Source organism: Dromiciops gliroides, chromosome 6, assembly GCF_019393635.1.
Source record: "Dromiciops gliroides isolate mDroGli1 chromosome 6, mDroGli1.pri, whole genome shotgun sequence".
NCBI lineage: Eukaryota > Metazoa > Chordata > Mammalia > Microbiotheria > Microbiotheriidae > Dromiciops > Dromiciops gliroides.
In genome coordinates this window covers 6,937,096-6,963,957 of record NC_057866.1, presented here as the reverse complement: position 1 = coordinate 6,963,957, position 26,862 = coordinate 6,937,096, and the positions used below count along the sequence as shown (strand labels likewise).

Here is a 26,862-nt window from a genome sequence, read left to right as displayed (position 1 = left end):
TTAGGCCATACAGACTCGGGGAACAGACTGTATCGTCAGACTGTCCGAAAATGCCGTGACATCCGTTCTGTGATCGTGACGCCTGATGGCAATATGCTGGTGCTGGAGCTAGTGGGCAGGGAGGGTGCACTGCTCTCCTCCATCCCCTTCCGAGCTCACCAAAATGTGTCTGCACCACCGGGGTGCTCCTCTCCAGGCCTTGCTGCTTATTATTAACAAGGTCAAGTTCCTAAAGGTCACTGGAGTTAAGGACTGTTTTTAGTGAGTGAACATGCTTGATTTGAAATGTGAGGCTATGTGCTTCCAAAGGCAGCTCATTCCCATTCCCCATTTTGTTGGACATTCGAGGGCTCCTGTTCTGCCTTCTAGCTGTCATGTCCTCATTGGTGTCCCTAGCACCTCCTCAAAGGGGGTGGGGTTGGTGATTTGTTCCCAAAGCCCCCAGCCTCCTTTCGGTGCCCATAGTGCGCAGCCATGTTTGTGAGGACGAGCCCCCGTGATATGGAGCTTTGGGAGTCTCTGTGGGCTAGAGAGAAGAGAGAACAGCTAGCTGTGGAAAAGATTGCTGGGAAGCGCTCAGCTACTGACTCAGACCCAGAACCTTCACTGCATGATGTTAGGGTGAGGCCAACCCCACGGTGCCCAGACCTCCAGAACGAAGCTGCAGCTGGTGATTTCCTCCCCCCCCCCCCCCCCCCATCAGCCACAGCTGGTCTTGGCAGCCCCTCCCGTGCCTGCAGTATGAGGTGGTCGCTTCCCTGAAGTGGGAGTCGGTGATCTGTTTGATGGATTTGAAGTTTTGTGTTGTGGGAGGGGACTTTACTGAAGGAGGGAGCTGTTCAGTTGGGGGGGGTAGGGAGTCAAGTGAACCTCAGGAAGTGGTGGCCTTGAGAAAGCCAGAGGGGGCACCAGATTCAGGCTGGAGAAGAAGCTGGCTCACGTGTTTGACATTGTCTTCCTGGATTCCCATTTGGTCCCTGTTTGGGAAGAAGAACCAGTGACTGGCGCCTCAGTCTAGGAAGATCTCTTTAGCTTTGTGGTGACGGAGAAGTTGTTTGGGAGCATTGGCTTTGTCATTCCTGTCTAAAGGGCCCTTAAGAAACTTGCTCAGACTTTGAGCCCGTCCTTCACCCCTTTGGCTTATTTTGAATTAGGTTCTGGGGACTTAGATCGGATTAGCTTTCAAACCAAAGATGGAGTTGAGTTCATTTCCACCAGAGGATTGCTTGAGGTTTATCTGGAAGGTAAATCAAACCCCATGGATGAGCTGCGATCTTTTCTGCTCAGAAATGCTTGCACCCTCTCCTGTTTCTTGGGCATCACCAAGCACATCTAGACACGAGCCTTTTAGAAGAGATGGGGGGTGGGGTAGGGAGGGTATTGGATCTAGGGGTGACACCTGTTCCCAGAGCAGGCCAGGGTTCCCTTCCCTTCCTGGGCCCACCAGGTAGGCCCGTCTTACAGCATATTGGACACCCCTTGTGCCTCTTCTATTGAAAAAGGACCCATTAATGTGCTATTAGAGAAAAGGTGTTGCAGAAAATGAAGGCGAGTGTGTCTTCATAGCCCCACTCCTCACTCTTCCTTCTGGGCTGTAGGTTAGCATGTGCCTTGTGGTACTCCTCCCAAATCCACCTCTAGTGAGCTCCTTTCTCTCATTCAGTGCATCCCATGGCCTTTGTTTCTCAGACTGTGCTAGGAAATCCTAGGAAATGTCAGTGCCCCTTCCCATCAAACTTCTCCCGACCTTCACTGCTAATCTTACATTCTCAAGAGCCTCTAACCTTCCCCACATGAAGCTGACTGTCCAGTTGGAAAGATCTGAGCCACCCACCTCCCTGGAATTGTCCATCTGTAGATTCACCAGGTTTTAAGCCATCATGTAACAGATGGTGAAAACCTGTCTTTTTGTACTTTGAGTATCTTTAGGGGCAGCTAGGTGGCGCAGTGGATAGAGCACTGGCCCTAGATTCAGGAGGACCTGAGTTCAAATCCAGGCTCAGACATTTAACACTTATTAGCTGTGTGACCCTGGGCAAGTCACTTAACTCCACTTGCCCTCCCCCCCCCAAAAATAAATAAAATAAACCTGTTAAAAGAGTATCTTTGGCTCAGAAATATGAAGTGATTCATGGGCACTGAGGGGCTGCTCCCTTTGTCTCTCTTAGCTAAAACCTTCAGCTCAAGCCAGTCCCAGGGCAGAGGACTTGGCCCCCCTGCACAGAAGCTGTAGCTTCCAGGAAGCCGGCCTAGCGGTCTCCTTGCTCCCAAGGGGCACATACGTGACCAACCACTGTGCTCTTCCTGTCAGGCAGTGAGTTGACAAGGTCACGAACCCCTGGCTGGGTTGTCAGGCTGCCTACGTTTACTCTCATGCTCTCCATTGTTTGCATTCCTGGCATAGATTAATTTCTACTGAATTGTGATATAGGAGAGCAGTGAGTGCCTCTGCCGCTTACGCTGTCCCTTCCCCATCTGAAGGCCGACTCCTGTCCCAAGCTGATGCCAGCATTTGGCCTGGGCCAGTTGTGAGCCAGTTAGAGTAGACGTGTGCCTGCATGAGGTGTGCCCGGGCACTGGCCAGTTTGTGGTTCTTTGTCTCTTCCAACTGACCTGAGAGTGGGTCAGTCACGTCTGTGGTTTGGTTCTTCCCCTTTCTCTCAGATTGTGGATTTCTTAAAGAAGAAGCACGACTTTGTAGACCTCATCATAAAACACATCGGGACGTCGGCTATCATGGACTTATTGCTCAGGCTGCTGACTTGTATCGAGCCACCACAGCCCAGGCAAGACGTGTTGAATGTGAGTACAGTTGTGCAAGATGCATCTTGCTCGTCGGGGGAGGGCAACACCACGTGTGAGGAGATGATGATGATGGCCAGATGTCTCAGGCCCAGAAGGCCCTGGGGAGGTGGAAAGGTGGGATCTTGGCACCAGGCTGAGGTGTTTACCCCAGGCCCAGGGAGCTTCTGGTGGTCTTTTGGAAAAGTTGCTATCTCCTTGTGGGAGGCCAGCCATTCAAATGCCTCCATTCAAAAGATGGAGGCTCAGAAATGTTTGACTTAGGCAGTGTCATGCAGGTGGAGGCAAAGGCCCCAGAGCCAGCATCAATGAATGGTCCAGTTTGACAGGAACAGACATGAGAAAGGGGGAGGATCATGCTGTCAGGGCCAGCAGGAGCCGGATTGTAGAAAGCCTCCGATGCCTGCGGCCTGAGCAGTTTGTCTTTGTGGACATTCTGTGGTCAGACCTCTGCATTACATGTTCCATGTACCTGACGGGTCCCTGGGCTGAAGGAACATTTGCTTTTGTGGCATTCGGTCCATTAATCATTTTGGCTCATGCTTTCCCCTTCAGGAACAGAAGTCTAACCCTATTTTGTCTTCCCCCTCCTTTCCTTTTATAGCCAACTGCAGCAGGCTCCCATAGGTTGTACAAGGCTTTGGGCTTTCGTAGTTATGTGCACTGCTTATATTTTAGGGTCACAAAATTTGGAGCTAGAGAAAACCATAAAGACCGAACTCCCTCATTCCCTATAAAGGGCCTGATGATGCTAACCCTAAAGCCCTCCAGCTGCCAAACGTGTGCCCTCTCCAGCCTGCCTGCCATCCCTGCTGGCTGGACCAGCTCGCTTATCTCATCACCCTTAACTGTTCTTGTTCAACGACAGCTGTTGGGGTTCTCCTGCTTTCCCACCTTAGAGGGGAGCTTGGGACCTGGCTGTGACTAAACAGGTCTAGGAAAGTCCTTGTAACATGCCTCCCTCTACCAAGACAGCTTAGAGCACTTGAGAAGCATGGGACAGTGAGAGAGCCAGGGTGGTCCAGAAGCAGAACTCAAACCCAGCACTTAGTGATTCTAGTGCACTATTCCTTTTCCCTTATAGCTCTGTGGCACGGGCCTTTGCTTCCCCTAAATAAGCTCTCCCATGAAATTTATATTTTCTTCATTTCTAAGCTGTCTCCCTTCCTTGCTTGGAATCATCTCCCCCCTCCCACCCCCATCCCCAGTTTATATTTCCCTAAGTTTATCGTTATTTTATAAATCCTAAATTCTAACAAATTTGTCATAATCAAAGCAAGAAGCAAAGGCCTCAGTTTTCTCATGGGTAAATAAAATAAGGTTAAAAGAAGTGATTCCAAGGATACCCATTTCACTCAGATAAACACCTCCTGAACAAAGGATTATGTAGGTGATTTGTCCAACCAACTTCCTAAATGTTTCAGCCCAGGACTACATGATGCTAGAACTTTCTTCCTGCTTTATTTTTTTTTAATAGCCTTTTCTTGAAGTCGATGTCTAAAAATACTTACCACATGACTCAGTTTTCTTTAACTATAAAGTTTTACAAAAGGTAGTTTCTTTTAACCATTTAACCTTGGGATGTGATGCTGTTTTTGCTTGTTCTTCTTACTGAAGGTCCCACAGATGTATGCATTCTTCCAGGGTCCTCCCCCCCTTGTTATTTCACAGTAGCCTTTCTGGTGGATTCTAATCTATATTCTAGTTATGTGAGCGATCCCATGATGCTTGTGTCCAGTTGTAACGTTTTGATAATTGGGGTTAGACTCGGGGGAGTTCTTGGGGCTGATAGTGATGTGTTCACTGGCATTTTCTTTGGGGAACCCTTGTGGGCAGTCATGGAATATGCTTACATCTGATGGATGAGTATTTTCAAATATGCTTTCTCTTCATTGGGTTTTGACCAAGAGCCCTTCCTTACTATGATGACCAAATTTTATATCATGTGTTTTACAGTGGTTAAACGAGGAGAAAATTATCCAGAGGCTTGTGGGAATCGTCCATCCATGTCAAGAAGAAGATGTAAGTGTTCCTGTTCTGTGAGCGTGCAGAGCTTTGTCTTTACAAATGACCTTGTTCCTGCTGGTACAGGTAGAACATAGGTCATTCAGTATTGCAGAAGCCCGCAGCTTCTTGGACGTGTCACAGTGTTAACATAGGTCTTTGATGTGGGCCTTCAGGGCCTTTCCTTGAAAACAACCTGGTACTTGATCTCTCTGAACTTTGTTATTCTTGGACAAAAAGTGTATGCGATCAATGACTAGACCTGTTTCCAAAACCTTTCCAGTTCTGTAGAACCTGACAGCTTTGGGATCATCTTAGGTCATCCCCAGGCCCTGGTGAAACCAGAGGAAGACCTAAAGCGGGAGGGGGGGGGTGGTTTCCAGTGATCAGGGAATGTCCTGAAACGTGACTCAGCAGGCAGGTGACAGAGCATAAAATATCTTCCTCTCGATCGCTGCTGAACTACATTGTCCTTCGGCTCCCATGGCATGCAGTGTTCAGCCTCTTAGGGTTGTGACAGTGACTAGAGATGCCCAGGTAGATTGACACCTCTGTCCTGCTGACAGAAGAGCCTTATGCAACTCTTTTAAAAATGTATTCATGGGGCAGCTAGGTGGCGAAGTGGATAGAGTACCGGCCCTGGAGTCAGGAGTACCTGAGTTCAAATCCGGCCTCAGACACTTAACACACGCTTACTAGCTGTGTGATCCTGGGCAAGTCACTTAACCCCAATTGCCTAACCAAAAAAACCCCCCAAAACGTCAGCAATCATGCAATAAAATGTCCTTTAAAAAAAAAAAAAAACCCCCAAAAAAAAACAGAATGTTTGGATGAGTGGCATATGGGCATAGGGAGGGAAAAGGGCAAGGGTCTGACCAGCGGGTGTTAGGAATGGGTTCTTCAGAGGGGCCTTTCCTAGCGCCTGAAAGGTATGCGTGGCTTGTGGGGCCCGGTGAGATGGGAGGCCTGAATGTGGCCCTGGTGCCAACTGTGGTTTCCAGAAGGACTAACAAAGAGCAGCCTTTGCCTGGGGCAGTCAATCATGGGCTGTATTGGTGCAGCTTCTCCAGTGTCTTCAACACAGTGGGCACTTAGGGAGGGAATTGAGAACTGGAAACAAGTAAAAAGAAAAATCTCTGTTTCACAACCATGGTAGGTGCTGGAAGTAGCTGGTATTTACGTGGGACCTGGAGGTTTGCAGGCATTTCACACCATTATCTTTCCACATGGCGACTTTTCTTGCGTGCTTTTGATAGATCGAGGGGCAGCAAAATAAATTAAAGGGGACTTGGCAGGGAGCTTGTGGAAGCCCCAGACAACATGCAAAGTCCAAGAGACAGCACAAAAAGTTTAGAAACTCAAAAATGCATAAAATACATGTAGAATAGCACCCTTAACTTTACAATAAGGTTCTGTCAGCACCCCACAAAAGAAAAAAAAATTCAGACTTTTTCTCTGGTGTGAAGAGAGGGAGGGCCCAAAATTTTATGGGTATTTTCCAGATCGCAAGGGCAGCATATTCCTAACCCCCACAATGCAGAAGAGATGACTATATTCTCCCATTTTATCCTCACAACAGTCCTAGGGAGAGGAGGTGCCATTAGTTACCGTTTTACAAAGAAACCAAGGCATATAGGTTAATTGACTTGCCCAAGGTCACTCAGCTGGTAAGGTCTGGGGCTGGATTTGAATTCAGCTTTTAAGGATTTCAAATGCAGCATTCTTCTTGACTCTGCTACTTAATCAGTGCTTCTGGGATTAGATTCCCCCGCCCCAGTAATATAGCACCAGCAGTGGGTATTTTACATTCTGTCTATTATAAATTATAAATATTTGTAAGGGACAGGGTAGCATAACATGAGTGAATTATAACTTTAATTTTTGCCATCGAATATTTGCTGAGTGCAATCACTTGGTATTTGGGGGTTAGGGGTGCATATGCTATAAAGAAAGCAGAAGCCCCAATATCCCCCTCAGCTTGCAGTTCAATTTGGAAGGTGCCGACCCCGGGTCACTCTGACCATTCATTGCCCCTGGGAAGAGTTCACTTTGGGAGCCTGGGCCATGGGGGCCATGGAGAGTGATGGGGCTGGGGGCCATTTGTTTGATAGTTTTGAGCAGAAGAAGGTGATTGTTCACCAGACCAGTGGGTAAATTCTGGGTCCTGGCAACTGTCCAAGGAGAGGACCAGCTCTCCTTGTGGATGGTTCTCTGACTCCAAAGAAGCTTAACATGAAAAGGTGGATGGTTACTTGGGGTGGCTTTCCATTTGTTTTTTGTGCTAGACTGTCTCAGTTTTGAGATGTGCAAACGTTGTCTCTGCTACACTGGATTGTCGTCGTTGTGCCTGTATTGGGTGACTGAGGGTAGATTTGTGCCCTGAGGCTTTGGGCTCCAGCCATTGTCTGAACGTATGACTTGGGGAGAGTGCTGGTCATATCACAAGGAGTATATTCTGGGAGGGGCGGGCCCTGGTTCAAAGACCCTTCATAACAGCCCATCTTGCCATTCCTTGGGCCACTGGGTGATGTCAGTGACTGATGGTTACCTCCCAGAGAGTTCTGCAGTGGGGCATTCTCGGCCTGGCCTCTCTCCTCCTTAGGGCTGCGGTCAGGGTTCAACGGAATGATTGACTGTGCATGCCCCCTCTCCCCCCTCACACATGTTGTGAATTCCCTCCTCTCAGGGGGAGGGTGCTAAAAACTGTGCTTTTCTCCTTAGCGGCATTCCAACGCCTCGCAGTCGCTCTGTGAAATTATCCGTCTGAGCAGAGACCAGATGTTACAAGTCCAGAACAGCCCAGAACCAGATCCCCTGCTTGCCACTCTAGAAAAGTACGTTCTCTGTGTTGTGTGTCCTTCTTGCTGCCCCAGAGACAACAGGGGGGGGGGGGCTGTGCTTTTGTTTACTCTTTATTTTTTCATATACCTTGTTGAAGAGTTAAATTTGTGGGGCTGAGGAAGACCTCCTAAAGAGCCTGTCTTCTGAGGCCCCTGGCGCTCCTCCTTGGTAAGTCAGCACACTGACTTCACACAGGTTGCCTCATCAGTGTGAGTGGCCTGGCCTCCTGTGGGAATGTGGGGGAGCTTTGGGACAGAAGTTTTGTCCAGCAGACTTTCCTGCTTATGGCACATGGCTTGTGGCCAGTGCCATTTTCCATTCTTTGATCATTTTTAAATCTGACTCTCAGAGGTTCTGCTTTTCTGGGCTGGGGCTTTTGTAGTTCATTCTTCCCATGTCCCCGAAAGCCCTTTTTAAACTTGTAAAGCACTGGTTTTTCCCTTTGATTTTTCCCAGTGACCTTCATTATCAAAGTGACATGTTTGATTGATTCAGGTTGGAGAAAGATAAACTCCTGTGATCTGTGCTGTAGCCGGTCTGCCCCTGGGTGTCCTGGGGGCCTTGGGAGCTCACCTGCGAGGCAGCATCACTTGGACGGATCCCCTGGCAACTGCTAGCTTGAGGGGAGTTAGAGTGGAAAGGTGGAGGCTGCCCCGTTAGCTCACCTTGGCTACCTAGGGATTTCTAAAGTACAGGCCTTGTTTTTCTTTAAAGTGGGTCACAGCCCTAATATCGAGGGTGGCTTGAGGGAGAAAACCCTCAGAGACAAAGTGATGTTAATCTCTCCTGCGAGAAGGCACCAGGAAGGCATTCTGGCCTGTGGAAAGCAGGCCTCTGGGCCAGGAGGGCCTGCTTGCTTGCTCCACCTCTGACCCCAGATTCGTTTGACCCTCTTGAGCTTCTCTCCCAGAGCCGTTTCCTTACTAGGGAGTTCCCAACACTAGGGAAGGCCCAGGTCAGCAGGCTCCCCCCCCCCCCCCGCCCCCCCCAGGTCAGGAGGCAAAGTGAGGAAAGTTTGCCGAGTGTGGCTGGCTCTGTTTGCTCCTGGAGTGTTCATTCTTTGGGTTAGGAGATCAGACTGAGGAGAGTAAACCTTTGCTGGAGCCCCTGCTCTCCCCGAGTTTCTGCCCAGCGGCTCCTTTCTCTGTGCTTCAGGAGCCGCTGTGGCTGGGTCTGGGCTCCACAGGCTTAACTGCTGTGTAGTGATTAGTCCCTGTAGCATCTCCCCAGGAGAGTCTCCGAAGCACTCCAGAGGCCGGCCGCCAAGAGGGGACTTGGACTGAGAACAACAGTCGGCCCTTGGTGCCAGGGAGCCCCCTCAGGAAGCCAGAGAGGCACAGGGTTTAAAGATGGGGGAGGAGGGGCTGTGTGGGGCGAGTGCTTCCCCAGCCCTGGCGAGGCTGAACAAATGCTTACGCTACTGAATGAGGCTGAAAAGCCCCTAGTGTCTGGGGCTCCTGGTCTTTGCTGAGAAAACATTTGTTTTCTCACAGGGACAAAAAGTTAAACAGTGTATGTACATATACACTCACGCGCACGCATGCACAAACACGTGCAGTCAGGCCCAGCTCTTCATGACCTCGTTTGGGGTTTTCTTGGCAGGGATGCTGCAGGTTTTGCCATTTTTTCCTTCTGCTCATTTTCCAGATGAGGAAACTGAGGCAAGCAAGGTTAAGTGACTTGCCCAGGGTCCCATAGCTGGGAAGCATTTGAGGCTGGATTTGAGCTCAGGAAGATGAGCCTTTCTGACTTGAGTCCCGGCACTCTATCCACCACCACCCAGCTGCCCCCCTCCTGTGCCCACCCCCCCATCTCTCCCTCTCAGAAACTCAGTGTACCCTGGGTTCAGAATCACTCGATCTGAGCAGGGACAAGGGTCAGGGTCACCTCCACTCCCTGGACAGCACACGCCGCTTTAAGGTGGGCAGCTTGCTCTGCAGGCATATTTTTCCTTCTACTCAGTTATATTTTCCTCCTCTCACTCTCCACCATTGTTCCTAGTTGGGCCCTTTGTGGCCAGGCCGAGCAAACCTAATCCCTGTCAGCTCTTCAGGGATTCGGGCGTGGCTGTCATCTGCTTCCTGCTTCCTGCGGCTGCTCCTCACCAGATGCAGTCTTGAGTCCCCTGAGGAGGAGCCTTCCCCACCCTAGCATCCACCCCCTGCCCCAGACTTTGTGCTGCTCCGCTGGAGGCCAGGCTCACAAGAGCCCCTTGCACCACAGAATGCCGCCACTGCCTCCTGGAGCCTGGTCCACTGAAGTCGCAGATTCCTCCCTGGTGAATTATCCTCTAGCTGTGCTCTCGCTTTTGTATGAGGGAAGTGTGTGAAGCTTCATGTCCTTAAGTGTCCCGTGAGGTCCCGACTGTCAGTGACCCAAAGCCAGAACCGACGGCTCGTGGGTTAGAGGACACAGTTGGTCAATCTTCCATCTGTGTCTTGAGCCAAGGGAGAGCAGTGAAGAGAGGCCTGACCTGGGTTCCCATCCCAACTGAACCCTACCTACTGTGTAGTCATTTCTAAACTTGGTTTTGTCACTTTGCCTCAGGCTTTCAGCTAGTTACCTCCTGGTGAAAGGTGGAGAGGGGACTCTGTGACATCTCAGGCCCCTTTTATCTCAAAGCCTGCGGCCCCTGAGCCCCACCAGAGTCCTCCTTCATGGTAGCACCAGTCAATCAGTGATTCCTCTTTGGGTGTAGACCTGGAACCAGCTCTGTCTGTGTCTGGAACAGCCTATGTCCCTCCATCCTTCTCACAAGAATCAGCTCAGAAATGCTGTTAGTCTCTCGATAAAAATCTTGGGAAATTTGTCTATAACAGTAACACTCTTGGAGCCCTGTCAGAACATGATTTCTTCTGCCTCTGGGTCTTTTCTCGACCATCAGTGGAGGTGGTTGGCATTCCGAGGGGGGGGCTGAGTCAGGTGACTCGAGTTTTTCCCTTGGATAGCTCTTAAATGTCTCAGACTTTGAGCTGTGCCTGTTTACCATGAGGCCCCCCTTACTTTTAGTAGGTGCCATTGACGTTTTTTGAGAAGTGCCACAGTTACGGTGAAGGTCACTCGACTCACTCCCGTCTTGGATGCTCTGCTGTAGGTGGAGAATGCCCCTGAATGAGGCAGCCAGACCAGACGGCCCTGGGTGGGTGAATGGCCTGGCAGGAGAGGGCAGGGTTGCTTTCAAGGCTGCGCAAGACAGATGTATTTGGTTTTAGATAGGAAACTGAAGTGGTTTGGAGGGAGGTTTGCTCCTAGGAGAGAGGGGGGTTGAATTAAACAGCCATCTGAGGACTTTGGTCAGCTGACTCATTCCAGGAGATGGGACCGAGCAGGTGTCTTTCTATACTGGTTCCTGTTTATCCCTGTAAGTTAGAGAAGTGCAGACAGGGCCAGGGATGAGACGGTATTAGGCAAGGTTGATTGCCTGCTGCCCATTCATTAAAAGTGGGGTGTGGTGCGACCATGGCCTGGAATAAGCCTTCTGGGGTCTCTGCTCAGGTGCCTGGCAAGAGACAAGGCTAATAAGAAATCAGAGGCAGTGTCTGACAGCTCTTAACATAACAATGGTCAAGCCTGAGAGACTCCATTTTGTAGGATCTCATGATGACCCTATGAGACAATGGGATTGTCTCCCTTTTATAGATGAGGAATCTTGTTGGTGGCCAGAGGCAGGATCTGAGCCTAAGTCTTGCTGCCACTCCCCCCTCTCCCCTCTGCTTTAGACAGGGCCAGTCATGCTGGAAAGCTGGAGAACTTGGAGGAGGGCCACGCTGTACCTTAGAGGCTTTCGGGTTTTGGTGAAATGAGGCATTTAGATTATAGCCCTTTTAGGTGTTTTTTTGTAATGAGTTAAAAAAAAAAAATTGATCTCCACCCTGCCAACAGTGAGAAATAAAAGACTTTGAGCCTTTTATCCACATGCAGGATACATCCAGTCCTTATTTTATTCTTTGGGGGAGGAGGGGCAGTGAGGGTTAAGTGACTTGCCCAGGGTCACACAGCTAGTGTCAAGTGTCTAAGGCTGTATTTGAACCCAGGTCCTCCTGAATCCAGGGTTGGTGATTTATCCACTGCGCCCCCTAGCTGCCCCCCTTATTTTATTCTTTACATGTGCTCTGAAAAGGTATGAGACATTCAGTAGCTAAAAGAAATTGCATTTTATGAAAGAAACCTGCACCAGCCTCTTCTCATTCCATCCCCTGGGGGATGCAGGAGGTGCCGACCTGCTCATCCGTGCCACTCTGGGCTTGGTAAGCTGACGCCAAAAGCCTGGGCGGCCCTCTAACTCCTCTTTGCACCTTCTGCCTCCAGACCTCCCTCCACTGCTGCTGCACCGACCCAGGCCCCCTTCGAACGTGTTCTCTGCTTTCTTTCAAGGTGGCTCGTGCTGCATGGTACTTAAAGTGCTTCCCTGCTCTTTCTGTTCCTAGGCAAGAGATTATCGAACAGCTTCTGTCAAATATTTTTCACAAGGAAAAAAACGAATCGGCGATTGTCAGTGCGATCCAGATACTGCTGACTTTGCTGGAGACCAGGCGGCCAACGTAAGACTGCTTTGCCTTTCCAGAGGGTCTGTTTGATGCCCTTTTTTGCATTCTGCCTTTCACCTTCATCTTTATTGGTAATGTTTTGTTTTCAGTCACTTGTTTCCTACCCCACTCAGCCAAAAGAGAAAAAACAGTCCTTCACCTCTGGGGGTCGTCCCCAGCATCCCCATTAGTTGTCTGGATGCTGCTCATTAGGGCCCTTCTTTTCAGCTGCTGTTCAGGGTTTTTCTTCTTGAACACCTCTTAGTTTATTGTTAGTTTTGGGTGAATGACACTACGTGGGCATTAGCTTTGCCTGGTCTTTGGAAGAACAGTGGTGATCTTAGGGGGGTGAGTTCACTTTTTCTCTGCTGCTGCTTTTCCCTGGGGACTTTGTGTTAAGGCTGTCCACAATGGGGGGGGGGGCAGGGGTCGGGGCAATGAGGGTTAAGTGACTTGCCCAGGATCATACAGCTAGTAAGTGTCAAGTGTCTGAGGCTGGATTTGAACTCGGGTCCTCCTGAATCCAGGGCCAGTGCTCTATCCACTGCGCTACCTAGATGCCACCCCACAATAGTTGACCATAGGCTTTATTTGTTCTAATTCAACTATTATAAATAGTTTGTTGAGTCTGACCTTTGTGGCATTGACCTCCTTGGGAGATAGACTTAGTAATGGGATTTCTGACTCAAGGGGACCTTTTAGGTACTTTCTTTGCATGTTTTCAAATTGTGTTTCAGAATAGGTGGATCAGTTCACAGTTCTGTCAACAGGGCGCTGCTGTGTCTGTCTTTCCACAATCCCTCCAACATTGACTTTTCTTATCTTTTGTCATTTTTGCCAATTTGCAATAGATGCAGTGGTTTCAGTTTGTATTTCTCTTATTGATTAGAGCACTCTTTTCTACATGATTATTAAAGGTTTCCATGAATCGTTTTTGTACAGTTCCCAGTAGAAGTTCTATTGAGAATATCTTTTCACTTCCCACCCATTGTGGAATGAAATTTTTTCTTAGTTCTGGAATACTATGTATTTTGGACTCTGATTACATCACTTTTATTTACATAAAGGCTTTTCAATTTAATGGGCTCAGAGTCATCTGTCTTCTCTTTCACCTCGATTCCTTGTTTGGTTACAAATCATTTCTCTTAAAGGACTTTCTGACTTGCAATTTGAGAAGTGTTTGGGCTGGTGACAAAGATGACAGAAACACGCCTGTTTCTTCTTTAATTGTTCAGTCGGAAGGACTCTTATTTAGGTAGCTGTTTTAACATAGGTGCTATTTCTATTCCTGTTTAAAGATTTGTCCTTTGAAATGATCATGAATCATTGTATTGATCAGGGTAGCCAGGTCTTTCATGGGGGATCATTGTTACAACGTTGCTGTTCCTGGTAGGATATTCTCCTGGCTCTGTTCACTTTGCATCAGTTCATGCATGTCTTTCTAGGTTTTTCTGAAACCATCCAGCTCATCATTTCTTAGAGCACGATAGTATTTCATCGCAATCATAGATCACAACTTATTCAGCCATTCCCCAGTTGATGGGCATCTCTTTAATTTCCAATGCTTTGTTACCACAAAAAGAGCTGCTATCAGTATTTTTGTACATACGGGTGCTTTTCCTTTTTCTTTGATCTCCTTGAGATACAGACATAGTTGTGGTGGTTTTGCTGGGCCAAAGGGTATGCACAATTTAATAGCTTTGGGGGCTTGTTCCAGATTGTTCTCTTGAGTGGTCGGACCAGTTCACAGCTCCAACAGCTGTGCAGTAGTATACCTATTTTCCCATATCTTCTTTAGCATTTGTCATTTTCTTTTTCTGTCGTTTTAGTCAATTTGATGGACATGAGATTGTATCTCAGAGTTGTTTTATTTTATATTTATCTAATGAGTGATGTAGAGCAGTTTTTCCACATGGCTATTGATATTTTGGGTTTCTTCTCTGAAAACGGCTTGTCCATATTCCTTATCATTTATCAACTGGAGAATGATTCTTATTCTTATAAATTTGATGGAGTTCCTTATATATTCAAGAAATGTGACCTTTATTAGAGAAACACTGTAAATGGTTTTTTCCCCAGTTTCCTGTCTTCCCATTTTAGCTGGGTTGGTTTGTGCAACACCTTTTATATTTTATGTAATCAAAGTTATCTATTTTACCTTCTGTGAACTTCTCGATCTCTTATTTGGTCATGAACTCGACCCCAGCATGAATCTCCCAGGTAATTTCTTCCATGCTACTCTAGTTTGGTTATGATGTTATTCTTTTATTCTAAGTCATTTGAATATTTTCTCTGTATATGGTGTGAGATGTTGTTTTATATACAGTTTCTGTCTTTTCACAACAGTTTTTGTCTAATAGTAGGTTTTTGCTCAAATAGCTAGAATATTTGGTTTTATCAAACATTATGTTACTATCCTCATTTGTTTCTGTATATTGTGTAGCTAATCTGTTCCATTGATCAACTTCTCTGTTTCTTAACTCAGGACCAGATTATTTTGATGATTAAAACTTTGGAGCATAATTTGAAAACTGCTAGTGCTAGACCCTCATTCCTTCCCATTTTAAAAATGGATTCCCTTGATATTCTTGGCCTTTTGTTCTTCCACATGAATTTTGTGACTTTTTTTCTATCTCTGTAAAATAATTTGGAAATAGTTTGATTGGTGTGACATTTGAATAAGTAAATTAATATAGTTGGTATTGCCATTTTATTATATTGGCTTGGTCTATCCATGAGCAAGTCATTTTTCTCCAGTTATTTACATCTGTTTTTATTTGTGTAAAGAGTGTTTTGTAATTGTGTTCATGGAGTTTCTATGTATGCCTTGGTAAGCAGGCTTTCAAAGAACTTTCAGAATTTCCTACTGTCTTCAGTTATTTTGAATGGGATTTTTCTTTCTAGCTCTTCTACTGGGTTTTGTTGGTGATCTGTGGAAGTGCTCGTGATTTATGTGGGCTTTTGAGAAGCTGAGAGCTTTCACAGCCTGTCTCTGCGATTTTCTAACAGTGTGATGATGGTGGTGCCCAAGTCTCATTAGCTGTCTGGGTCATCCTGAGAGGAGGAGATTGTGGCTGGATACCATTAGCGCTTACTGGGGATAGTTTAGAAATATGAAAAATGACCCTCTCTTATCACTTTGTAAGATGTCTAAAGTGTTGATGAACATTACTGACTAAGAAATAGTATGATGTAGTTGTGCTTCTCACGCACCCTGTGGCATTGATGCTTCTCAGCCATCAGCACGGGGCTGGCCGAGATTCCCTGAGGAGTGACTCAGTAGCCCTTCCTGCCCCTGCAGTGTTTCCTAGCAGGGAGCCTGGGGAAGGCTGGAGGTTGGACTCAGCAATTTAGTGAGTCAGCTGTCTGCCTGCTCTGATAGAATAGGTGGACTGGGGGCATTCCCTACAAGAAGCCCTCCTTCAGCCTCCTACAGCTGGGGTCCTGTTAAACCCGCCAGCTCCATTAGCTGATAAACTGCTTGATAGCCAAGAACTTTTTTCCCCTCTCTCACTAATTTGTACCTTTGAGATGAATATTTGTAGAATGTTTTAGAATGTAAGTCATTGGGAATAGGGGTTGTTTCATTTCTTTCTGTACCTCCAGCACCCAATACCTGGCGCATAGTAGGTGCTAAATAAATGCTTATTGATTGATTGGCTCCTAGCGCCTCAGAGCCAGAATATCCATCTGGTGTAGCCCCAGCCACATTTGGCAGATTAGAAAGAGCTCTTGGTTCCCTCCCTGTTGGGAGGCCTTGAATGTCTACTAGTCTGTGTCTACTATACTAATCTTTCTTCATCCCAAAATTATGACGTAATATTTCAAGGTCATATCTAGAAGGACGTTGGTCATATTTTAATTTTTTTTTCAAAGAACTTAATGATTTGATTTGAAATATTAGTAGACAAATGAATTTGCTTTATTTCAAGATTTGAAGGCCATATAGAAATCTGCCCACCAGGCATGAGTCACTCAGCATATTCAGTCAACAAAAGTGTTTTAGAAGCCATAAGAGGAAGACTTTCGGCTTTCCATGAACTCCTGCTTGAGCCACCCAAGGTAAGTCCATGTACTTCAGAGACATTGGTCTGCTTGTGCTGATCTCTGTGGGTAAATCTTGTTTTCATAAGCTCCTTTGCTTTCCTGCACTTAGCTGTGAGTAAACATGCTAAAAATAATCTAGCTCCGGAGCATGAGGGACACCCTGACAGTTGCTATTCTGATTACTCCTGACACAAAACTCCCTAATTTCTGATCAGCTGTTTGATGAACTGTATATTACTTTCGTTGGTGGAATTGGAGAGACTTAGGGGAGGAGAAAGGGAGGTTTCCTCTCCAAGAACCAATCTTTGGATTATAAATGTGATAATGCCTCAAAAATAATTCTTACCCTATTTTGGTGCATTCACTTCTCATCTCTGAGACTGTCATTCAGAAATGGACAGTCTTTGAGGAGGCGTATGCTGTAATAAGGATGGGGGTAGCCATAATTGCCTCAAAGGTCCCTTATTGAGGGAGCAAGAAATTGTCAGGGACTGTATGAGACTTCTTTTTTTTTTTTTCAAATGGTTTATTTATGTATTTTGTGATACATTACTGACTTTTTTTTTTTTTTTTTTTTTGCGGGGCAGTGGGGGTTAAATGACTTGCCCAGAGTCACACGGCTAGTAAGTGTCAAGTGTCTGAAGCCGGATTTGAACTCAGGTGCTCCTGAATCCAGGGCCAGTGCTTTATCCACTGTGCCACCTAGCTGCCCCCATTACTGACATTTTTAAACAACTTTAATGATAGAACCCATGATAACAAGGCTCTTTTGAATGACTGTGCTTCTTTAGCTAGTGTAGAAAATGCCACAAGTGGAACTTTCTGTTCTTTGACTCAGTTTTCTTCTTCTTTTAAAAAAAATTATAAAAATTTAAAATGATAAATGTATTTTATTACTTTCCAGTTACATATGGAGATAGTTTTCAACATTTGTTTTCATAAGATTTCTAGTTTCAAATTTTTCTCCCTTCCCCTCTCCCCAAGACATAAAGCAACCTTATATAGGTTTTATATATATACAATCACATTAAACATATTTCTGCATTAGTCTTGCTGTGAAAGAAGAATCAGAGTAAAAAAGGGACTATCTCAAAAAAGAAAAACACCACCAAAAACAAAAGAAATAGTATAGTTCAATCAGCATCCATATTCCACAGTTCTTTTTTTTTCTGGATGTGGAGAGCATTTTCCCTCATGAGTCCTTTGGAACTATCTTATACTGTTGTATTGCTGAGAAGAATCAAGTCTGTCACAGTTGATTGATACATAATGTTGATGATACTGTGTACAATGTTCTCCTGGTTCTGCTCATTTCACTCATCATCAGTTGTATGAGACTTCTTGAAGTTTTCATCTTTCATCTGTCTAAGTCCTTTTTGAATGAACAGCGAGGGTAAGCTCAAAGTAGCAGTGACTGACATGCCTCCTTAAAGTGGTTTGATTGCGAGCCACAGGGTGTTGCTGTTAAATGGGAATGTCCCAAGGGGGATCCGTGACCCTTCTGAAGGGTCGGTAGGGAAGCAGCCCTTGTCATCCCAGCCCAAATCCTTGTGTTAGGGGTTTTCTTTTGAGCACACAGCTGCCTCTCTGAGACAGGGCAGAAAGTTACTTTGGTCTGAACTAGTCTTGTGTGATATGCTTTTTGGATGGCTTCCAGGGATTTTGATAGAGACGGCCTTCTGGGCCTTGTGCTGTGGGGCTGTGCTCCTGAAAGAAGGCTGGCTGCCCCAGTCAGTGGCTCCTCCCGTCTCCTGCGAGGGAACAGAGTCCATTAGTAGGTGGGGGTGTTTTTGTGAAGCACAGGCTCTTTACCTGTTTGGTGGCCTAGACCCCTTGGGCCCAGCCCCAAGAAGTCTGTGGATGCCTTCTCAGAAGCAAGATTTCTATCTGCCCAGAATAAAATACATGGGGTCCCCTTGAAATAAAGGTGTCAGTTTGTTCCCAACCAAGTTCCTCCTCTTAAGAATTTCCCTGGCCTCTAGCGTAAGGTGGTTAGCTGTTCATTATTTTGAAAGCCTCCAGATTCTGTTGTAAGCTGGTATACACTGAATATAAAAGGGGGAGTGGGCACATAGAAAAGGGGAAAGAAGTTTACTGGTACAAAGAATGGCGAGTGGCAAGGAGGTGGAACAGAGCTTGCTGATAGGATGGGGTGTGAAGAGTTAACTTTTTTTTTTTAACCAGTTTATCTGTACAATTTCTAGATTTCTGTTTGTAACTTTGAGGCTGGGCTTATAGAAAATGTGCCCCATGTTCCATCTGCAAAAGGAAGGGATTGGATTTGCTGACTTTTAAGCCCTTTCAGCCCCAAGTCCTTTGAACAAGAGAACAGTTTTTTGCTTGTCTTGATTTAACAACCCTGTGGTCACTCCTAAGTTAATGTCTGTGTGGCCCTGTGAATGAGCTTAGTGGAAATCAATCTGGGCTGCTAATGCTGGCCCAGAGATTAAATTTTTTGCCCTGAAAGATTAGAACCAGTTTATGCACCAGTTAGTTTATGGAAAGTGATACATTGAGTTGCGGTCAGTAGTGTTTTTTTCTCTTTAGAAAAGTGTTATGAAGACCACGTGGGGCGTGTTGGACCCTCCTGTGGGGAACACTCGCTTAAATGTGATCCGACTGATCTCGAGCCTCCTACAGACCAACACAAACAGTGTCAATGTGGACCTCATGGAACTCAACAGCATTGGTGTGATACTGGTAAGGGCTGGTCATCTTCTCTTCCCCTTGGCCCACACGACTTAATGCCACTCTGCTCTTGGCTCTACTGGAGAGCGCTTCTGAAGAACGCTTTCTCCCCAACAGCCCGTCTGTCCGTTTGTCCATGTTCACGGGGGCTGTTCTGTCCACAGCCTTTGCTGGGAGGCTGGGGAGGGTGTGCCTTGAACTGTGAAGTTCCCCCAGGCATCTTCTTTCTACTCACGGCCACGAGGTCTTATGTGCACTTCTGGGCCTCCCTGACTCTAGTCTCTCCCTTGTCCACTCCACCTTCCACACAGCCAACGAATTCTTTCTGAATCTCTAATCTGACCAGGTCAGTGCTTCACACGCTTGGTGGCCCAGCTGCAGTGGCCTTCTTGGTGGCTTACCCATAACCCCCCATCACCGTGCCCTTTCACTGGTTGTTCCCCGTGAAGTTTAGCCCAAGGACCATCTCCAGCATGAGGCCTTTCCTCCCCTGCTAGGGAGTAGCGTGTATGTACTGGTGTGCGGACACGCATGCACTTATATGTAGACACGTGGACTCCCTCCACAGAGTATCGGTTCCTTGATGTCAGGGCTGCCTCCTCTCTGCCTTTGGTTGGTTGCCTGGCTGATTGCTCAGGCCAGGGAAATTCACATGGGCATCGTCTGTTGACTTGTTTTCGTTGCTCGACTCAAGAGCTTGAGAAACGTCATGGCTTCTTTCAGATGATCTAATATTGATACGAGGGATAGTGAAAAGAAGGCGTTTATATGCTCTTATTCTCAGCAGCATTTTGGCAAAAACAAACAGCCAACACAAGGACCCCCAAAGTAAGCTGTGCCTTACATAGACCCCAGCTTGCTGAAGGGGGAAGAGCAGTGACTTTTTCTCCACCTCTCCCCACTGGGGGGAGTCGGGAAGAGGCAACCGTACCTTTGTTCTCTGACTTGGTTTCTTCTCTCATTCTAATTAGTATTGTCTGTAGCCAGAGCCCACAGAATTCTGGCTGCTCAGCACACAGAAGACAAACGTCATTCAATTCGGGCTGATGGTGGTCCTATTGGTAGGATTGTTTTCAGTCCCTGATTGGAATGTCAGAATTTGACTGAGGCTTTATTCTTTGGGTCAGCCCCCGCCCCCAGAGCATGGCTCCCAGGCTGTCTGTGAACAGGCAAGGTGTTCCCCAGGTTCCTTTGTCACATGCCTTTGGCTGATGCTGCAAGTTTTGCAGACCAGAAGCTCTGTGGGGAGCGATCACACTGCTCAGCAGGGCTGGCCGCTGCGATGGCGCGATGTGTGTTGTGTGCATGTGTACCGTGTGCACCTCTCATTGAAAACCCCTCCCGTCGGGAGCTTATCATCGCCGGATGCTTCATGCTCCTCCTCTGAGATTCTGTGAAAAGACTCATGGGCCCCTCACGTGGACAGACCTTCTCTACCTTCCAGGCTGATTGTTCATTCAAGTGTGATTTATGCTGAGACCCTCCATTCTCACTTCGTAGACATCCCATGGCTGCTGATTGGATTTCCTGTAGTGAAACTGTGTTTTACATTCATCGTTTGCATGGTGGACTAGGGGTTGTAAAAGAAAGCTCTTTCTTTGGCAGGACATGTTCTTCAAATATACGTGGAATAACTTTCTACATACTCAAGTAGAAATCTGTATTGCCCTGATTCTTGCGAGTCCTTTGGAAAGCCCAGAAAATGGCACTGTTACTGATCAAGATCCCATTGGTGACAATCTTTTACTGAGACACGTAAGACCCCTCTCTTCCCATGCGTCCTTTTTGTGGGGATTCCATGAGGGGATGACCGGGAGGGAGCCTCCCTTTGTTCGGGCAGATTCCCTCATCTTCCCAAGCCTTGGCTGCCATGTCTGGGTAGGGGTCGGCCTCTGAGGGTTCTTTCCAGTGCTTGCTTTCTGGTCCCAGGGGGGCTGAGCCCTCACCCAGAGCAGTTTGTTTCTAAATCTGCCTCTCACCTGTAGTGGGTCAGCTTCTCTGTAGCCCTCGTTGGCTTGGCTTACTTAGCATTCCTTCTCTGAAAGAAGTTCAGGCTTGGGCTGTCGTTTTTCATTTATTGCCACAGCCCGTTTCCCTTTAAAAACAAGTGTTTTGGTCAGTCTCCTTCTTGGCTTGATTTTCTCAGTTGATCTCAGTTCCAAAGAAGCAAGTCTTTTCTCTATGAACTTCCAGGTGGGTTGGACTTGCTGAAATGAGAAGCCCTGTATTTGAATGAATAAATTAAACATTTATTAAGTGCCTACTATTATACAAAGCATTATGATAGGCGCTGGAGATAGAAATAGAAAAGCCAGACGGTCCCTGATCTCAAAGCCCTCACGTTCTAATGGTGGAGACAATCTATCTGGAAGGTTTCAGCCACAAAGTAGGATGCTATTGCAGTTGCAAAAGATTAAATACATAACTTTGATTATATGAAACTGAACATCTGCACAAACACAATTAATGCACTTGCAATAGAAGGGAAATGTTCTCCTGGGGGGAATATAGACATATATGTATGTATGTGGGTGTCACTGCATCCATATGTTTACATATGTAGCAGTAAAAGCTCTTCCCCCCTTGATAAGTGGTTAAAGACTATAAAGAAGTGCTTCCCCAAGGAAGCATTGTACACTATTGCCAATCCCGTGAACTAATGCTCCAAGCCACTAATAATAAAGAATTGCTGATCAGAACACCCCCAATGTCTCAGCGCACACCCTCTGAACTGGCCAAAATGAAAGCACGTGGGATTTGTCCATGATGATGGCTTTGGGGAAGACAGGCACATGCATTGCTGGTGGAGCTCTGAAATGAAGGCCTGTATTTGCCCCTCTGTGTGTCGTGGTCTGGGAATGGTTTATGTTGCTTATAGTCATGTCAGTTTTGCTTAAAGGGTGTGTTCTCTCCTTTGTTAGATGTTTCAATTAGACATGGTATTGTGACTAAAACTGCTTTATTCACAAGCAGTGTAGTTTTATGGAGAAAACATCTCAATCTTAACTGGAATTTGTTTTCTTTCTTTAAAAAATCCAGCTGTTTCTTAAGTGCCAGTTAGTGGAACGAATCCTTGAAGCCTGGGAAATGAATGAGAAGAAACAGTGAGTAATCCCATTCTTCTCTCTTGGAATTGGATTTAGATTGTGAGTTAATTAGGCAGTAAGTTGTAAGCTCCAGAAAGCTCTCAGTATCTGAAACTGGGCCTAAAGGCTGTGGATGGCCCCCACACACTTGGGGGTCCATAGGTGAGGCACTGAAGCTTGAAGAATAGGGAGAGGTAGACCTGGGAGGATTCTGGGGGAGGCAGAAGGGAACAGTTACCCTCTGCTCACATGTGGAAAGATCAGGTGGGCCTGGGTTCATGTAGGGTGACTTTCAGATGTGAGGTTGACTTGAGGTCAGGCATGCCAGGGCAGTGATTCTTCTGCCTCCAACAGTCCCTGGGATTACAGGGAAAGGCAGATACTGGGGACTTTTCTGGTCTCGGTACCCACATTTATCTTTATTGTTTGTTACTTGATGCTTGAATTGGCTTTAATAGAAAACAAGAACTTTCCTTCCTTAGCTTTGGAAAAACATTGCACAAACTTGCTGGAAGGACATTTAGAAAATATAGGTACACTTTGAATCTGCCTTGAGCTGCTTAGAGCCTGCTCAGAGTTTTTTCTCTGGTCTGGTTAAACTTGAATCAGTAGCTTAACCCAAAGAAAAGTACATCATTGAGCATTGAGGATCTTTTCACCATATAAACCCTAACTCATGAAGGCGGTTTAACACATTGAAAATGCATTGAATCAGAAGGATGAAGGGGCTTCCCTCCCCAGCCCTTCCCCTCTGTCCATGTGACTTTCCCTCATCGTGTCCCACATCACCTTCTCTCTAAAAACGTTATCATTTCTTAATTTCACCCATTGTTTCCCTGCTCGGCTTTAATAGACACAAGACTCATCGTCCTCTCTCTTCCAGGGCTGAAGGAGGAAGACGCCACGGTTACATGGGCCACTTAACGAGGATCGCTAACTGTATTGTGCACAGCACGGACAAGGGGCCAAACAGCACGTTAGTGCAGCAGCTGCTCAAAGGCAAGTCTGCAACAGCCCGCATCGCTCAGAGCCGAGCGTGGGCTGGGGGAAGTTGGTGTTACAGTCCTGCTCTCCCATTGTTTGGGTGCTTTCTTTCTCAGTTGCATTCCCATTTTGAGCACACAGCTTCGGATTTGGGCTGCTCCGGTGACTGTCCTGGGGAATCTGCTGTGGGAGGTGATCATTGGTCTGGTGTCAGGCAGCTCAGGCTAGGGCAGGGCTTCTTCTTGGCCCTTCAGAAAAAAAGAACCCAGCATCTTGAGAACTCTTTTTCTTCTCAGGATCTTTTGGGATCCCCGGTACACATTATTCTGAGGTGGGCCTAGGTCTCACCAGGCTTCCAAAGGAGTCCAGCTCCATGATTGCTCCCAGATGAATGTCTGGGTTTCCCTTGCCCTCTCTGCTTGTCCCTAGCTGGCCTGGGGGAGGGGGGGGGGAATCTGTCCTCTTTAGTTAGCCTTCAGACCTCTCTCAGGGTCCCTCTGGTTGTTCTCTCCTGAGGTAATTTGGCGTTAACTGTTTTGTAGCTTTGAGTCACCTCACACATCGCCCTGATAGCTGTGGCCAGGGTTGTTGTTTTTTTTTTTTTTCCAAGATAGAAAGTCAGTCTGTCTTGTAGAGAGGTCAGTGCGTTATCTGCCCAGCGACTGGCCAGCCTGTCATTCACCTTTTGGAGGGTCTCTGTGAAAAGGGCACCAGGGAACTTGGTCCTGGACACTTCAGGAGGACTCTCCCACAAGGGGCGAACCAGGAGTGGGGCTCATCCAGGCCTGTGGGACTGCAGAGGCCCCTCCTGCCCTCAGATTCAGGGGCTTGTCCCCAGTTTATGCTGTACCATTGGAGGGGTCAGGAACAAGTGTTTATTGAGCCCCTGCTAGGTCCGTTACAAATAGGACCCCATTGGATTCTCACCATAACCCGGGGAGGGAGGTGCTGTCAGTACACCCATTTTAGAGATGAAACCAAGGTAGGCAGAGGTTGGGTGAATTGTCCTGGCTTCCCCAGCTGCTCAGTGTCTGAGACTAGATTAGAACTTGGGTTTTCCTGACTCCAAGCCCTGTGCACTGTAGTGCCCCCTAGCAGCCTCATCTGTCCCTTCAAGTCTTTCTGTTACACTGGAGTCTTGGTATCCTTAGCGTAGCAAGGACAGCCAGTGCCAAGGCAGGAGCTCGGGTGAGGCTATGCTCTCCTCCTGGAAGTAGCCGATCTGGGCAATCATCGGCTCTTTCTGCAGCCTGCATGTGTGCACGCAGTGGGGCTGCCCGGTGATGCAGCTACTTTCCTCTCTCCATTTCACAGAGCTTCCAGATGACACCAGAGAACGATGGGAAACCTTCTGCAGCAGCTCTTTAGGGGAGACAAACAAACGGAACACAGTAGACCTGGTAGGTTGGATGAGGCAGTGTGGCAGCTGAGTCGAGGGGTCATTCATTCACATCTGGGGGATGGATGATCCCAGCAGCAGGAATGGCCTGTATTCGTATAGCACCTGCTCTGTGCCCTGCACCGGGCTAAGCACTTTACAAATATCATCTCAATTGATCCCCACAACAACCCTACAAAGTAGATGCTAATCTTATCCCTGGTTTACAGTTGAGGAAACTGAGGCAAACAGTGGTGAAGTGACTTGCCTAGGGTCCCACACCCAGTCAGTGTCTGAGGCCAGATTTGAACTCAGGTACTCCTGAATCCAGGGCTGGTGCTATATTCACTGTGCCACCTAGCAGCCCCCCTGATAATATTTTTAAACCAAGGATGGATTGGTTAAAAGGGGAAGGAAGAAAGCACCTGTTCTTCTCTGTCTTATGTCCTTTTTTTTTTTTTAAACTTTTAAGATGCTAACAATCCTCTGGTTTATCGGGGAGTGGTGCATCCATTCTGTCCTTAAGCCTCCTGTCAGCTATTTTTAACTTTGGATCTCTCCCAGGTGGGGAGGTTTGAGTGCAGACATCCTTGTGGCTGTGTCTCTGTGCTTTGTTTGGTTCCTGCCATCTTCCTGGCCCCAAACCAGAGCAGGACAGTGAGGCGAGGCAGGCCCTTCCTGGACTTTCCAGAGCAGCTCCATTGGCTTTTCTTGAGGATAGCAGCTACATCCCAGAATTCCCTGGAGCTTCCTTAAAGTATAGTATTCAGAGGAAGCATGAATTGGGTGAAACCACTGATGTTGGCACCTCTGTTAGCTTTGTTTAGGAAGAGTGCCCGACTTTAAAAAAGTCATCATTTGTGGTGTTCTATAGAATGTACCATTAGCCATTTTGACCCCGGCATGGGTTTCACTTGATGTGATTTTTGATGAAGTTGTGTTCCCTGAGAGCACGTGCCAGCCTACAGTGAGCCTGGATGCCTAGAGCAGGGGCAGGACCACCATTTGCCACCCTGAATTCAGGCAACCCAACCACAACGTGAAAGCTGGAAGAGACGTTTCCAAGTTCTCTTCTCTGTCTCTGCCTCCTCAAGTCGAGATCTCCACTATTCCTCAGCTCCCCCAATTCCAAATGCAGTGTGGATCCCCTTGGGAAGCAGGAGATCTCTGTGGGCCCTCCCCAGAGCTTGCCTTGACTCTTTCTCTCTCCTGGTGGGTTAGAAGCAGGAGCTAAGAGATGGGCAGGTGGGTGGGTAGTGCCCTGGTAGCTAGAGAGCCTGTCATGAAGCAAACGTGGCAGCTCCTCTCCCCAGTAATTCCCAAAAGCATTCCTGTGTCACAGTCAAAGATGCCGATCCTCCCTAGGACAGTGACCAGCTTTGTGGAGGACACCGAGCCCTTCAGGGTGTTCTGGGGGAGAAGGCAGGCAAGTCGGGGGTCAGGTGGGAGGGGAAGGCTCCTCTTCATTCAAAAAAGGTTTGGGCCAATGCCTGGGGCTGCAGAAAATGGAGGTTGTGAGGAAGGTCAGTTTATGGTCTGTGGGAAATGGATGAAAATCTCGATTTCTTCTGGAAGAGCGTAGGGAACTTGGCAAAGGGGACTTTTCTTGGGTTTTGTGTTCATCTCTGCACAAGATGACTTCCCTTGCAACCCTAGCAGGATATCGTTTCCAAAGTATTTTTTCTTTGACCACAAGGTAATCCTGTAGTATAATTTTGTATGTGTGATAGCTTTGTCTGTATACACACACAAGTAAGAGTTTAGTCAATGGTCAGTGACCCCTCTGATCTCCTCCCCCATAAAGGACGGATGGGAGATAGTCTTTCCCAGCTGGGAGGGCGCTCCCTCTATTGTGCACTCATACCGGAACATTGTAAATAGTCCACCTTAAACAGTGCAACTGACCTGACACGTCCTGGGCACACAGTCGGTGCTCAATAAACACTTGCTTGATTGAATGAAATTAAGCCTTTAAACAAATGGAGCTTTCATCTCCAAATGTTCCCAAAACAAAACTCTGTCCTCTTGTGTTCTGTGATCTTGAGGCAGGAGCTGTCAATGCAGGTCTGGACTTCTCTTCCATTTTTAGGGGCCATTGGTTCCCTATGTTCAGGTCTCTGCCCAGTGTTTGGCTGGGGAAGGAGCAGAGTTTCTTTCCTCCAGCATAGGTTTGGTGAGAATGTAAACTGATTTTAACATCATCTGAAACAAAAAGGATTTCCAGTAAAGCTCGAATTAATAGGCTTTCCCCCAGAATTGTGTAAAAATTAGGTAATATAGCCTAAAGCCAGGGAAGTTTAGATTTTCCACTTAGAATGACATCCTTTAGCTGTCCTGCAGAGTTCCTTTAGAGTTGCTGGGAGAAAATGAGGCCCAGGGGCACCACTAGGGGCCCCCTCCAGCAAGCATGAGTGACCCTGCCTGAGGTCCTGGATCAGCCAGCCCATCATGTTCACTCAGGACCCCTTTTTCATGGTGGTATTTGGCTGCCCCCAGGCAGGCCCTT

At 47.2% G+C, this 26,862-nt stretch overlaps 1 protein-coding gene across 9 annotated transcripts in view; it reads left to right on the top strand.

The window, feature by feature from the left end:
- The window catches only part of PPP6R3 (protein phosphatase 6 regulatory subunit 3), a 100,721-nt gene that overhangs the window by 49,092 nt on the left and 24,767 nt on the right, over window positions 1–26,862 (top strand). For all 9 annotated transcript variants that reach the window (XM_043973403.1, XM_043973402.1, XM_043973408.1 and 6 more), the window contains 10 exons: window positions 2,665–2,802; window positions 4,759–4,824; window positions 7,528–7,640; window positions 12,075–12,188; window positions 16,106–16,235; window positions 18,768–18,920; window positions 20,514–20,663; window positions 21,948–22,012; window positions 22,878–22,993; window positions 24,293–24,378. In XM_043973403.1, the coding sequence (XP_043829338.1) occupies window positions 2,665–2,802; window positions 4,759–4,824; window positions 7,528–7,640; window positions 12,075–12,188; window positions 16,106–16,235; window positions 18,768–18,920; window positions 20,514–20,663; window positions 21,948–22,012; window positions 22,878–22,993; window positions 24,293–24,378 (1,131 nt within the window). The remainder of the gene's footprint in view (window positions 1–2,664; window positions 2,803–4,758; window positions 4,825–7,527; window positions 7,641–12,074; window positions 12,189–16,105; window positions 16,236–18,767; window positions 18,921–20,513; window positions 20,664–21,947; window positions 22,013–22,877; window positions 22,994–24,292; window positions 24,379–26,862) is intronic.